The 13114-nt window shown below is 39.9% G+C and overlaps 1 protein-coding gene across 1 annotated transcript in view; it reads left to right on the forward strand.

Annotated features, from left to right (window-relative positions):
- Positions 1–423: 423 nt before the first annotated feature.
- The window catches only part of LOC113497511 (formin-like protein 18), a gene marked incomplete at its 5' end in the record, with an annotated part of 39618 nt that continues 26927 nt past the window's right edge, over positions 424–13114 (forward strand). The window contains 2 exons of the mRNA XM_026877087.1: positions 424–528; positions 790–847. Of these exons, the coding sequence (XP_026732888.1) occupies positions 424–528; positions 790–847 (163 nt within the window). The remainder of the gene's footprint in view (positions 529–789; positions 848–13114) is intronic.

A 13114-nucleotide genomic window follows, 5' to 3' on the forward strand; every position in this document is an offset into this window, starting at 1 on the left:
GTCCATTTCAAGTGCCACTCCAAAATGTTTTACGCTATATTTAAACGAGGTTTTAAGCCATGAAACATTTAAAAATCCGTCCTGTAGCTCTATCTATCGTATCATTTGTGATTTTCGTTCCGGTGTGTTGTATTTAGCGCGATCGTTCTTAGGCCCTTTCGGTATTAATGAGACGTGCCCACTTCAGCTGACTGCGTCGTACGCAAGGCTACTCTAACTAAACTAGTAGTAGTCCGGCGTTCGAAGGAGACGGTCGGGTGTGAACGCGTGGAAGTGATATGCGGATATGTTATTGAGGATTAAAATGTTTTTGGAACGTTTCCCATAGGCGCGAAGGCGACTAGATCGCGTCCGGGTCGTTGTTAGTATCGCGACAGATATCATAAGTCGAGTGCGGCCGCCTAAAGGGCGCAGCGCGAGTGAGTGCGGCGGCAGACCAGCGGAGCGAGCCGAGGCTCAATAATGCTCAAATTCCTGACTCACAAGCTGCGAACGCATTCGTTGAATGAGGAGAGCGTTTCCGAGAAGGTGGGTGTCGGTGCGAGCCGGCTTAGCTACGTGAAGGTCACACCGCCACCAGAAAATGGCCGCCTCGCGCGAGAACAAAGAAGCGGAACGAGCGCCGGCTGCCGGGCGACGCGCGCCGGCCCGAGCCGGTGCGGCCGGCCTGGCCTGGCCTGCTCGGACTGGCTTCGTCCCGGCAGCCCTGGCCTGGCCTGCACTGGCGGTGTGGCCTGCGACCCTCACCAGCATAGATCGGCTGTTTGAGACATTGTTTGCTTGTTGCAGGTGGAGGAGCGCGACTCCGGCACCGAGTCTGACGACGAGGCTGACCGCGCCGAGCCCGGTGAGTGTCGCCGGAGCCCGGCGCTCCGCCCCGCCTGCTGCCACAGGCGGCCAGTGTGGCCCTCTTGATTTCCTCGTTTTTCACTTTAATACCACCCAGTTTAACTCTAGGCTTTCAGCCAGTTCGTTAGCCTTTAATAGTTGAAAATCGATTTAGCAATCCGTCACTAGTACCAGAGTGCAGAGCTACAAACATTAAGTTTAGGTGATATGTCATGGAATAAAAACAATACACAATGTAGGTAATAGTATGTAGTTACCTTGTGTTTATGTTAATCGGTAGTATTATTAGAATCTTATTAGCATACTGACCCACCCAAGTGCGGTACGATGCTCGCATTGTTTATTTTCCACAAAATGTACCAGAAGCACCTGGATCATGCATCTTATCTGCTGCCGGCTTAACATTCGCTCGATTACCTATCACCGGCTAGCAGGGACATGTATGCTGCCTGAATGGATAGCTATTCTCTATGATAAAAGCACATTTCTTTGTTAATGTCTGGCTTGACCTTGAGCGGCGACCTTGAACTTTTATCGACATTATCCGACACAAATTGAAATATTACGATGTTATCTATTGAAAGGTGTTTCAGTAACAAATATTAAAGCTAATGAGAACATTTTATCGTCTACATCATACCTGTATACTTAGTTATCGTGGCAGGTAGTGTAGGTAGGCGGGTGGATGTCTGACAATCCGCCCGTAAGATGGTATGTAGGCCTTTAACTTTTTTTTCTTATGACATCATGGTTTATTACACTGGTTGTAAACTTGTAATAATACATGCCTACTAGGCTAGGAGTTCTTTTTTATGAATCGCGCTTTGTCATGCTATACGCTTATTACCATAGTATACTCTCTAAAATGGTCGACGTTGTAATCGTTTTAAAGATTGATTAAAACAAACTGCCTATTTAGGAAGTCAGTAGATCCGAACAGATCATAATTTGGTGATTAAAACCTTCCTAGTCCAACAATGATTAATTTTAATAGTCTGCTTACGACCTAGCGTCTCCATTTTGGACCTATATCTACCGCAGCATAGATTAATAATTGCGCAGTCCCTTAAATTACCTCTATCAAAAATTACCGGACCATAGAGGTCAGAAATTAAACGATGAACGCAAATGTATCCCGGCTGGTCGTCGATGTCTAAAAGGAATGATGACAGATTGTGTGGGTAGGTATGTTGTTCCTGAAAGAAGTCACCGTGCTAGACTGATTCAAACCTCTGTAGTCTTACAATTTGGTCACATATGCTCGACCTGTGGTTTACCTTGGACATGCAGGGATTATTATCTAACCTTAAAAACTACCTGTGGACTTGTCTCGGTCTTTGAGCGTAAAACCTGGACCACCTGTCTAAAGAATGAACGTAAGGAAGTGTACTACATTACATTGCCTTAGTCCAGCTAGTTTTACCTAAGCAATGTGCAAATAGCTGCAATGCAAGTTGATACCCAACGAATTTAGTTTTCAAAGATGCGTTCATGAACCTCCACCAGTCTTTAATTGTACAGCGGTACCTTGTCGCTTGAAGACGAAAGCCTGAAGGGCCTGAATTAAAATTATCTCAGGTTACCAAATAGCAACAAAGATGGCCTACCTGAAGTTTTGCCAATAAAATTATTTCGTTTGGATGGTTCAATTTGAATGCATGTATTCTGAAAAACTTGCTATCTACTATTCCAAATGTTAATTACCCTCTTTTCTGATTAACTCTTGTTCTTTTATTCGAAAACAGTAAAAATTCTTAAGCTGTTCGCGTGACTAAAACTGAATCAAAGTCATAAATATTTCCTTCTACTTTTGACATTTGTTTTAGAAACATGGCCATGGTTATTACCCCCGTGCACTATATCTGCCGGTGTGGTTTTATTTCTCATGCAATTTCATTCGACGATAACTTAACGTGTAATTATGAACTGTAAAATCTCTTGAGGGAGTTGAAACTAGAAACTTTAATTATAAGCGAGCTAATTATTTAACAACACATAAGTAGGTGGATTGCGATGATACTAAGAATTATTGAACCCCATGCTAGAAAGCTGCGGTTTGTATTTAATTTATACAGTAAATGAGCTAACTCACTGTTGGTGAACCTAATTCAGGGATTCGAGTCTTAGTCTCGGTGTTTTGAAGTCGACCTAAAATACTTTTATCTCTATAAATCCCACTATACCCAGCTTTACCTGGCGGGTGTGTCTACTCGGGAGCAGAGTTATATCTCCTCGTTAGTATGCACAGCGCAGTCAAACTCTTATTTACTGAAAAAACCCATTTTCGGCTGTCATTGCTAAGCAAATTATATTATCCGAATTTGAAAAGCATTGGCGAATTCTGGACCTTGACAATCTGTTTTTGTCTTTACAATAGCTGCTTCATAACACCGCGCCGATGAGATAAAAGTAACAGATTCCACAAATAATTTCTTACGAAATTACTTAATACAAGAAAAATAATAAAAGAAAATTATGAAAAAAGTTGTTATGTCAAAAGCAATGCTTATAATGGCTTGTTTGTTTATCGTCGACATGGACCTTTAACAAACTTTCAGTTTTCTGTCTTTATAAATTTTGTTTTTAATTTGCTTCGTTTCGTAACAGTTTGTTAAACAAGGGGCACATTGACTAAGTTTTACTTCAGATTCTTCTTTTACTATATTTTTATTTTCTGATGTAATCGACGGTAGGTACACGAGAAGCTTAGAGTTCCTAAAATTTTAATAGCTGCTGTTCCAGAAATCTCGCACTCTACCATTTTGTTTAAATTCTACAAACAATATTGATATTATTTTAAGTTTGAAGGTAGGTTTTTCTCAAACTAAGTCTCTGGCAAAAACTGCTTCTACTACCGTTGTAACATTCAATGCAAAAGCTTTGATCTTGTATTTATTACAACTTAATGCACTGATATAGAAATAATTGGACTAACCATTTTCATACATACCTATGTATAATTTTTTCCATCACACGTTACGACACCTAAAAATCTACTTTTAATATTTCTGTTTACGAATCGTGAGGCGACCTATTCTTAGCCACCAACCGTGGTTATCTTATCAGCGGCCGATAAGGGTGTGTTGTTCTCTAAGGTTACGCAACGCAACGTGTGAAACAAATCAGTGATGGGAGGATATATCAGTGTTATCTGCACAACTTGATCCGCTGATAGTGTTGTTTGTTTTGACATAATATCCGCTGCACCGCCTCGTCGCTCAGCCCTCTAGCGCCGTGTTGTAGGCCCGTTTGCTCACACGTCATACTTCCTATTTCACGCTAAACTTGATAACATTGGCCCTACATCAATGAGTAACATTAGACTAGCTCACTCGACTCATTTATGTTTGTGACGTATTAATAAAAAAAAACTATTATGTCTTTTCCTGCCTGGCTTATAGTATCTGTGTACATGTAGCCCTGTCTGTTAATTTCTCGTCAGGTTTAAAACGTGCCATCAATCATGTTCCGTATTGCGATAATTTATTCCCCACGAGGTCGCCACCACCATCGGCACGCAGTCTGCACTCCCCATTATCACGAGTTGCTTGTAGTGCAGAAGTCTCACTAATAGCCGCGCGATCGATTTATGAACGTATTCCAGTATTGCAGTTGCAATACTGGAATTGACTTGACACATGATATTTGGATAGTACCTGTATGTGATTCGTATTTGCATGTAACCATATTATTTGCAGTTTCAAGCTGGTGCCAGATTGAGTATATAGAGAGTATTGAGCATGCTTATAGTGTTTGAAAATGTTATCAGGAAAAGTTAACGAAAGGAAACTGAAAATGTTAACGATAAAATATTCTATTCGTAAGCTACCTGCAAGGAATGTTGTTTGGGTATGTTTGGGTAGTCGCCATCGTGTTGTGTAGTGGACCTACTGCAGATCCCCTGGCAGGCCCGGCCGCGCGCGCACGCAACTCCACTAATAACATAATTAGATTTAGTACACACATGGCTCGTATCTGCACTTATTAAATTTTTCCACGGCATTGATAACGATGTTGTTTGTTTTTAAAGCGTCGCCTGCGTTCGGCCGAGATATCGCCGCTCTACAACTGCCCTAATATAACGTGCGTCCGTTTGAGTGCAATTAGTTCATGTGCTAATAACTTGTTTACTTATTATTATGTCGATGCGAGATTCTATATCTGTGCTGTGAATGTTTGTGCAGTACGTGGCAGCTTAGCGATTTGATCGCTTTTTGTATTGGTATAATGCTTAGTGTGTGAAATCTTAACATCATTTTATTTTACACGATTCAGAGTATCATCATTATATTTTAGTTTGAGCGCTCACCAGCTGTTTATTGCTAATAGCAACCTACTTGAAAGATTTATTTTGATCGAACCTGCCAACGATAAATATATTTTGAAATACTGCTTCGATCAAAAGCACTAACCTTGACTTTTGAAGCTATACAATATTTAATCGGAATGTTTTTTGAAAACAATCGTCTTGCATTGTTCTGTGACCTTGTGTATCGCGAGGGGACGGGACCTGCCGCCTGACCCTTGTGCAGCACCCTACAATAGGGCTGGACCCCCGCCCGACATGAACCTCTTTGTTTAAACTGTATAGCAATATCGTATGATGTTACTAGCACTCTAACTAGACTTTGATGTCGAAAAATATATCGTGAAGGTAATCCTACTGATTTTATTTGGTGCATCCAGTTTTTGAAATCATTATTTGGGCGCTGTTTGAAAATACCGTTGTACCAAACTATTTAAGAAAGACAAATATTTTTAGAAGTTCAAAAGATGGTTTGATTGTAGTAGCTTTGATCATAGTGTCATCTACACCCGGTGATAGCCCAACCCTCGCCACGTTTAACGGAGCACACACAGCTGGCTGTTTACCTAGTGGTCAAGATCGAGATAAGTGTGTTGGCTGTGAGGATTAGCATCATAAACTATACGTAACATTACTGGCACGATATAAATACGTGAATCATTCTAATAGTTCTATGTCTTCCTAACGTAGAGATTTCGTTTCGTAGGTTAAGATTATTTTCAATGTCTTAGTTGCTTGTTAATTTTTAAATTTTTGTCCTTTTCACTGAAGATTTTCTAAAACTCTTGTTATGCTAACATCATTTGAATGCTCTTTTTGCATGCGGTCCACAAACGTGATTCGTGACGTGACCAGAATCTGATTGATTGTGATAAGACGGATATCGTGTTAGCTACGGCGGCAAAGTTGTCAGTGACACCATACATATATTTGGAACGAACCTTTTCAAGGGCACTTACAGCTCACTTAGCAGGACATATGTAGCTTCCTCCAAAACTCTCACATTGAAATTGTGCATTACTTTCGACCGTCGGTCGTATCTAAAATATGTTTTAATTCAATAAACACTTATCCTGTTGCGTTAGGTTACTATCTCTAATAAATCCCCGTCGTAAGACGGATAACTTTTAACAAACTTTTGGATTACGCTACTCCCGCCGTTCGCCTAAAGAAAGAGTTGTAATACCAGCACAGTGGAACTCCGACAGTGGCATGTGCCTGAGCTGCATGTAATCAATTATTTGCTTGCACTTTGCCACGTCATAAAACAACGGGCTGGTGGCAATAACATGATGCTGCAATAACTAATCTCTTAATCTTCTTGTGTTTGTTCATTCTGTTTGACCTTTAGCTTCTTTGTAACCAGTTCACAGCGATGTTATGTTTACCAACTGTTTTACATCGCGTCACCCTTGAGAAATTTATTTGATAATTTATCTCTTGCACCTTTTTATATTCAGATCCTGTTGAAGTCTGATGCTCTTAACATTGTTTAACCTTCTGACGTACTCAGCTGCTGCGATGTTCCTAGAAGTCGCATGAACCCTATTAAGTATGAACTCGAATAGGTGTCACAGCTACTTACTACTGCTACAGGCTTACTATATCCAGTTGATCCTATTGAAACGGGTTTTACTGAGAACTCTGCGTTCCTTCCCTAACATTATTTTATAGTATCCATATATCTAATCTTAGTTTAGAACAGAACACATCTGTCAGATCGTCGGTGGTTATTTGTTATTTAAAGTGGCTGTGAAGTAGTTATGAGTTAAAGAAATGAGTACAACTTAAACGTCTTTGGCAGAGGCCTGATAGTGAGCAATTATCTTTAACAATAAGCTCAGACTAAACAATGCAAGCTAGAGCAATCGAATCTTCCAGCAAATTGCTGTAATTTGTCGTAATTTAATCGGTATCTGTTATTGATTGTATAGTTGTTGTTTTTATCTTTATTAGATAACGGTATCAAGCATCCGATATTTTCTTGTCAACAATCTTATTACTTTCTATAACTTTATTCAAGATTACATTTCTAAATGGGTGTAATTTTTGTATGGATATTCAAAGATATTAATTAGATATTTTAGTATACAATGTTTTCGTTCAGAAACGAGTAAATAAGCTTTTTCTTACAATATTTATCACTTATTGGTGATTCTCAGTAATTTTAAGGATTGATTACTTCCTAATGGGTGGTTAGTGACGAGTGCATGATCCAGGTAAACAAGTGTTATCGAGTGAGTGTAGTTATTATGTTTTGATATTAATTTCCTATCGAGCGGCGATAACCCTGCACATCGTTTGTTTATCGCGAGCCGGCTATCGCAGGGACGTTCAGTAGCCGGCATGTCGCGCTCTTGATCGCTATAATTATTATAACTTTATTATGTGTTGGTAACTTTCTATTGCTCTGGAAGAACTTGTTCGAGACATGGGTAAGGTTCACATTTATATTTAGAGATGTAAATCCGTTATCGCAACATATTCCCCAATCGACAGTTTCTTTGTTTGATTGCAATATAGTATGAGTCGGCATGAAGTGACAAGTTTTCAGATTATTTATTTTTGAATAATATTATTTTGTATTTAGCCTAATACAACGTAGACTATATCCGGTGCGTAAGACTTACCCATTATGACTACGCTATAAGTCAGTGTATTGCCCGTTGATCTTCGTTGCTGTACAACAACCTCAACAATAAAAAACCCGGATTAAACCAGTGGATAATTCGTCGCTTCAGGCTCATATCCTCTTGAAAACATTGCAGTATAAGAAACGTTAGATTTACAACCGTCTACAAATCACATTCGGCGAAATGCTCGTTCATCTTTTTGAACAAAAAGTGAATCCGCGTCTCCGCGAGAGTCGCGAGCGAGGGCCTCCACAGCTCGAGACCGGAGCGCGGACAGTGGAAGCGCGCGGCGGTCAGACACAATCGTGGGATACATACTGCTTACACTGAATATGTTTTTCTACAGTATAAATACATATATGGAACGTGGCGTTTACAAATGAACACTCGATTTTATTATGAACAAATAACGTTATACCGTACGCAACTATCTTCCATTAATTTGTTTGCTAATGTATTTAGCGCGCTGGTTCTCGGCTCTTAATAGATCATAGCAATACCATAAGTCAAGTCAAGTAAAGCACTCTGAACTAACCTTTCTCTTAAATATGCAGTCAATCCTTTATATGGAAGTCGTATTAGTTTACGAGAATGATGAGTATGAAATGTCCAAATGTAGGACTCTTTAAGCTTTATATCTAATAGCATTTTGATAGTTTGAAGTAGTGTTTACCTACTCATTTACGCAAATATATATTTCATTGTAGTAGCCACGTATAGTTGTCCTTGACAGTTATCAGGAGTCCGCTGTCGTGTTTGTTCAGGTGAGTGCGCGCGCGCAGCCCGCGTATGCCGCGCTCTGTTAGCCTCTGTGTTGTCTCAAACTATGTGACATCATGCTTGTAAATACTCCCATTATTAGACGTGCATGGCGGCGCATATTGTACCTCTTTATGATTCGGATGCCCACAGCTATACACTGCCTCTGTAGTAACTTTCTAGGTAAACTTGAACATGTGAACAGGTGAAACAGATATTTAATAACTTTGTTTAATACAGTACTTGAATATTGTTCTTGTCTCTATTATTATTTACATATATTTTTCATTTTTATTCATTTATAAATTCCAGTTTCGGTTTATTCTCCATCGTAAATCGAACTAAGCTGATACTAATTAAATACTAGGTTCCTACTCACTATACTGCAGGTAGACTTCACTGTTCGAATCCTAAAATTCTAATTGCACTGAATCGCACTGTATGCGTCGTGCGTCGCAATATTATGAATAAAACATATCTCCAAAAGTGGATAAATTAATTGGTGGCCATTTCTCCGAAGCCCTTGCTCACGAAGAGATGCCTACCGGATGCGCAGGCGCAGGGCTACCACACGGAAAACAAAGTGTCCGATATATTTTGCAAAGTTTCATACTCCTTGCAGGTTCTGCAAACCAAACTTGTATTTTGTATTACATATGTATATAACTTATTTTTTAAAGTCAATAATTTACATTAAAAAATAAGTTATATATGTGTCTACAGTATTGCCATTTTTTTTCTATCTTTCAATAATACCAATTTAAAAATTGTATTCATAAAAATGTTTTGCCCCAGTTGGGTGCTACACGTATCTCATGTTATGTCTATTATAGAGATAAAGAATTTTACTGGTGAAAAGTGATTTCTCTATATTTCTTCTACTTCTTGATGATTGTTTCAAAGCTGATTTTCGTTTGCGTATTTTTGCGGAAATTGTGTTAATTTTCACATTTTCAGCAACAAATATTTTCAATTGTAGTTTGAAGTAAAAGTTATACTATTTCGTATTAAGTTATGATTACGTCTTTGGTGGTAGCCCTAACGCTCGTGAATCGTGTTCTTCCCCATCAATTGACAATTGCACTGTGAATGGGCCCCCTGCGCGCGCGCATGCCCCAACATGGCGTGCGCGTCGCGTACCGTGTGTCGACGGCGACGAGTGCTGCAAAAAGCACGCTGCCTGCTTAACCCTTCCCCCCTCCCCTCACCACCACCACAAGCCCTGCCTGCCGGCTGCCGGGGACAGGCGGGCCACGTAACTGTACACGCTGCAGAGATGTCAATGGTGCCGTACATTTCTTTAAGATGAACAATAATCATACCCTGATCATTAGCAATGTTCAGAAAAGTTCTTCTCTTCGTATACCTATCATCCTCATTTGCTACTGCCCACTTGGCAGCAAACCACATGATAGCTGTCTGATGTTGATACGTTCGTTATCTGCGGCTCACGTTATTTGTAAGCCATTTGCCATTAGTCTGCTACTACTGCCATATAAATTACGCACAGATGCATCAGATATATGATGATTACCAAAATTGCTCCTAGGTAATTTGTCGAATGTTCGTTTGTAGATTGCAATACGCTAAGCACAAGATAGTGTTAAATGTTCGGCTTATAATTGGCTGCATTCCATAAAATGGTCAGTTTAGCTATACCAGTTTCGCAACGAAACGTAAATATCGGCATAGCTTTGAAGATTACATACATTTGTAATCGGGCTGGCTCGCACCATTAGCATGCCGATGATTCCTGGGTTCGAGGTCGACACAATGGCGCCGATAACTAATTCTAACAAACAATGCGGTGACCCAACCGGCGAGCTGATGTTTTGCTCCATTGTAACTCGTAAATGTATTACAAAATATTTATACTGACTTGTTTAGTTGTTTAGGAAATTGAGCGGAGCACGGTCACCGGATGAAAGACTACCGCTCCCAGATCATGTTAAATATGACCGGTCAGGTGCGAGTCGGACTAGCGTCACCGAGGGTTCCGCACACATAGGCTAAAATAAACAGTTTGGGTAAACAAACAATTTCGAGGTGAAAAATAAAGATCAAGGCAAAGCTCCAGTTGCAAACACTAAGTCACAACACGGGTTGTAATAGCCATCATGGTTCATGAGATTCAGCCTGGTGCCGGGGCGGACAGATGTGTGGACGACAGGGTTGCGTTTTTACCCTTCAAAATAATATATGCCAATATTTACTTAAATTAAAAACGTATTCAGGAATAGCAACATTGCCAAATTCAAATTCAGTCCATAATGCTGTTTTGCCTTGTAAATGTGATAATACCAAAATTCAGGGTTAACCTGCGTTTAGAATACATGAAAGTAACGTTGGTTGTTATTTACATTACGATGCTAGTCGTGGCGGCTGGCGGCGCGCAGGCGCAGAGCGGGCGCGGCCCGTACGCGGCTAACTGATCGGCAATGAGGCGCAGAGTTAGGTCTGCATGGACGTTTGGATGTATCTTAATGTGTAGTGAGTCCTCGTGCCGCCAACCCGGCTCGGATGATCTATCATAATCTACCGAAATAAAAGCACGTATTTTACAGGCGTTCGAACTGTTGAAGGTGGGGCTTGCGACCCGAAGTTATTCGGTGGTTAGAATAGGTAGTGCCTTCCTTGGATTAATCTCAAAATCATTGCGGGCCGAGGTTTGAATTAGGCAACACTTTCTAAGTAGCATGAATAGATAGCGCCGTGACGGTCCAGAGACATATCCTATACTAGTCCACAAATTCCTTTTGCGAACTTATTAAGGCAAATGAGCCCGGTCCTTATATCGCTTTTATTTATATGAATTGCAACCAGATTTGTAATATCTGCTGCAAATCAGCAACTAAGTGGAAACTGTACAGGTTTCCACTTAGTTATAAGGCATCCGGTCACATTAAGTTAGAAGCCAGGCACATTACAGGTCGCGGGCACTCGTTGACGCATAAAATGGACATTTCTAGTCCCAAGAAGCAAATACGAGGAATAATAAGAGTCGCGTGCGCAGTGGGCTGCCCATTCGTGCAAGATTATGAGGCTGACGGCCAATCGGCGCGCGTCGGTGTGCCCGCCCCCCGCCGGTCAGCTGGCCCGACATCGACGCATAATCAAAACTTATACGAGTGATAACCATATTGCGTGGTGACCGACCGCCCGACACGGTGAGACTATTCCTACTTCTTATATTGCATATCCACTCAGTGCAGGATTACGTCCCTACAAGTCCCCAGTACTTAACATTTGCACCTGACTTCTTTATAGGTTACGATTGACGCAAGCACACTTATTTGTAGTTTGACGTGTCACGTTTGACGAATATTATATGTATATTTTATGATTTTCGTCCTTATACGTGCACCAAGTAATCGTAACTTTCACCGAGTCTATAAAGTGGTTTTCTACATTTGGTTACCTATTTAATTTATCACATTGACCTTGGTATTTTCAGTAAAACCTAAGCGGTAGTGTTATCAGAATGTATCGACAGGTTTGACAAACTGATTGGTTGAACAGTTTAGTGGTGGTTTCATTTGTGTGGTATTACGAGTGTGCTTGGATAAGATTTCGAGGATTTTTGCTGGAAGCAACATTTCTCTTTCATCGATTTTCATTAATGAGCATTTGACAGTTAGTATTAATAAACTTTTTCAATCTGTGCCGTGTGCCTGATAGGGATAGCGTGAAAAACACCCTTCTGGTTATACTAAGCTCTACCTAGTCTAGGTTGAGTTTTCGGAAACAAAATTTGCCAGAGAAAATGTTCGACGTAGTTACTGCAATTTATCAGGGCCTCCAAGCAAAAACCAGCCCTTAAAAGTTTTTACTTAGCCAATCTATCCTTCAGCTCTCGTATCTATCATCAAAGTATATTGACTTAATGTGTAAATGACCACGAATCGAACAAATCAGTTTTAGTATTACATATTTTTGCATAGATGTTGCATCTAATACAAACATTTTTGGCATCAATTATACTGCTGGCTTATTGTACCAGAATCCTTATCAACACCTCTAACGACATAGCTGTTGGTGTTTAATTTCCTATTTGTTTTGTTTGGAGTCGTTAAAGTCTCGCTAAATGCCCGCTGAAGAAGAATCAGTTCTACAGAATACATAAGGTATTTTATAAGACATACAGCTTATACCTGTAATGTGTAGTCCATTTTTCTTCTTTACTCAACAAAAATGATATTTTCCTAAAGTTTACTCAAGCTATTTACTAAGATTTGTGCAGCATCGGTCAGCTGTTTTCATTTGAATATTTTTAGTTGTTTAATATTTTTACTCATAGGATATCCAAACTAAAAGAGTTTTAAATATTGGACAAATTTATGTCGTTATAACACTCTTGTCTGCCAACATAATATTGTATACCTCACAATACGTTTAATTATGAAGATAAGACAGCCTAGATAAAATAACAAGTGGAGATGTCAGAAATTCAGAATACTGAATAAGATTCTCCCACTGGACGATGTTTCCCATCATAAAACCAGTTCTTACCGACTATTATAAATGAGAATAGTTAATGTTACTTGTTGCTGACATCGATTTCCTCTTG

This window comes from Trichoplusia ni, chromosome 9 (genome assembly GCF_003590095.1).
Source record: "Trichoplusia ni isolate ovarian cell line Hi5 chromosome 9, tn1, whole genome shotgun sequence".
Taxonomy (NCBI): domain Eukaryota; kingdom Metazoa; phylum Arthropoda; class Insecta; order Lepidoptera; family Noctuidae; genus Trichoplusia; species Trichoplusia ni.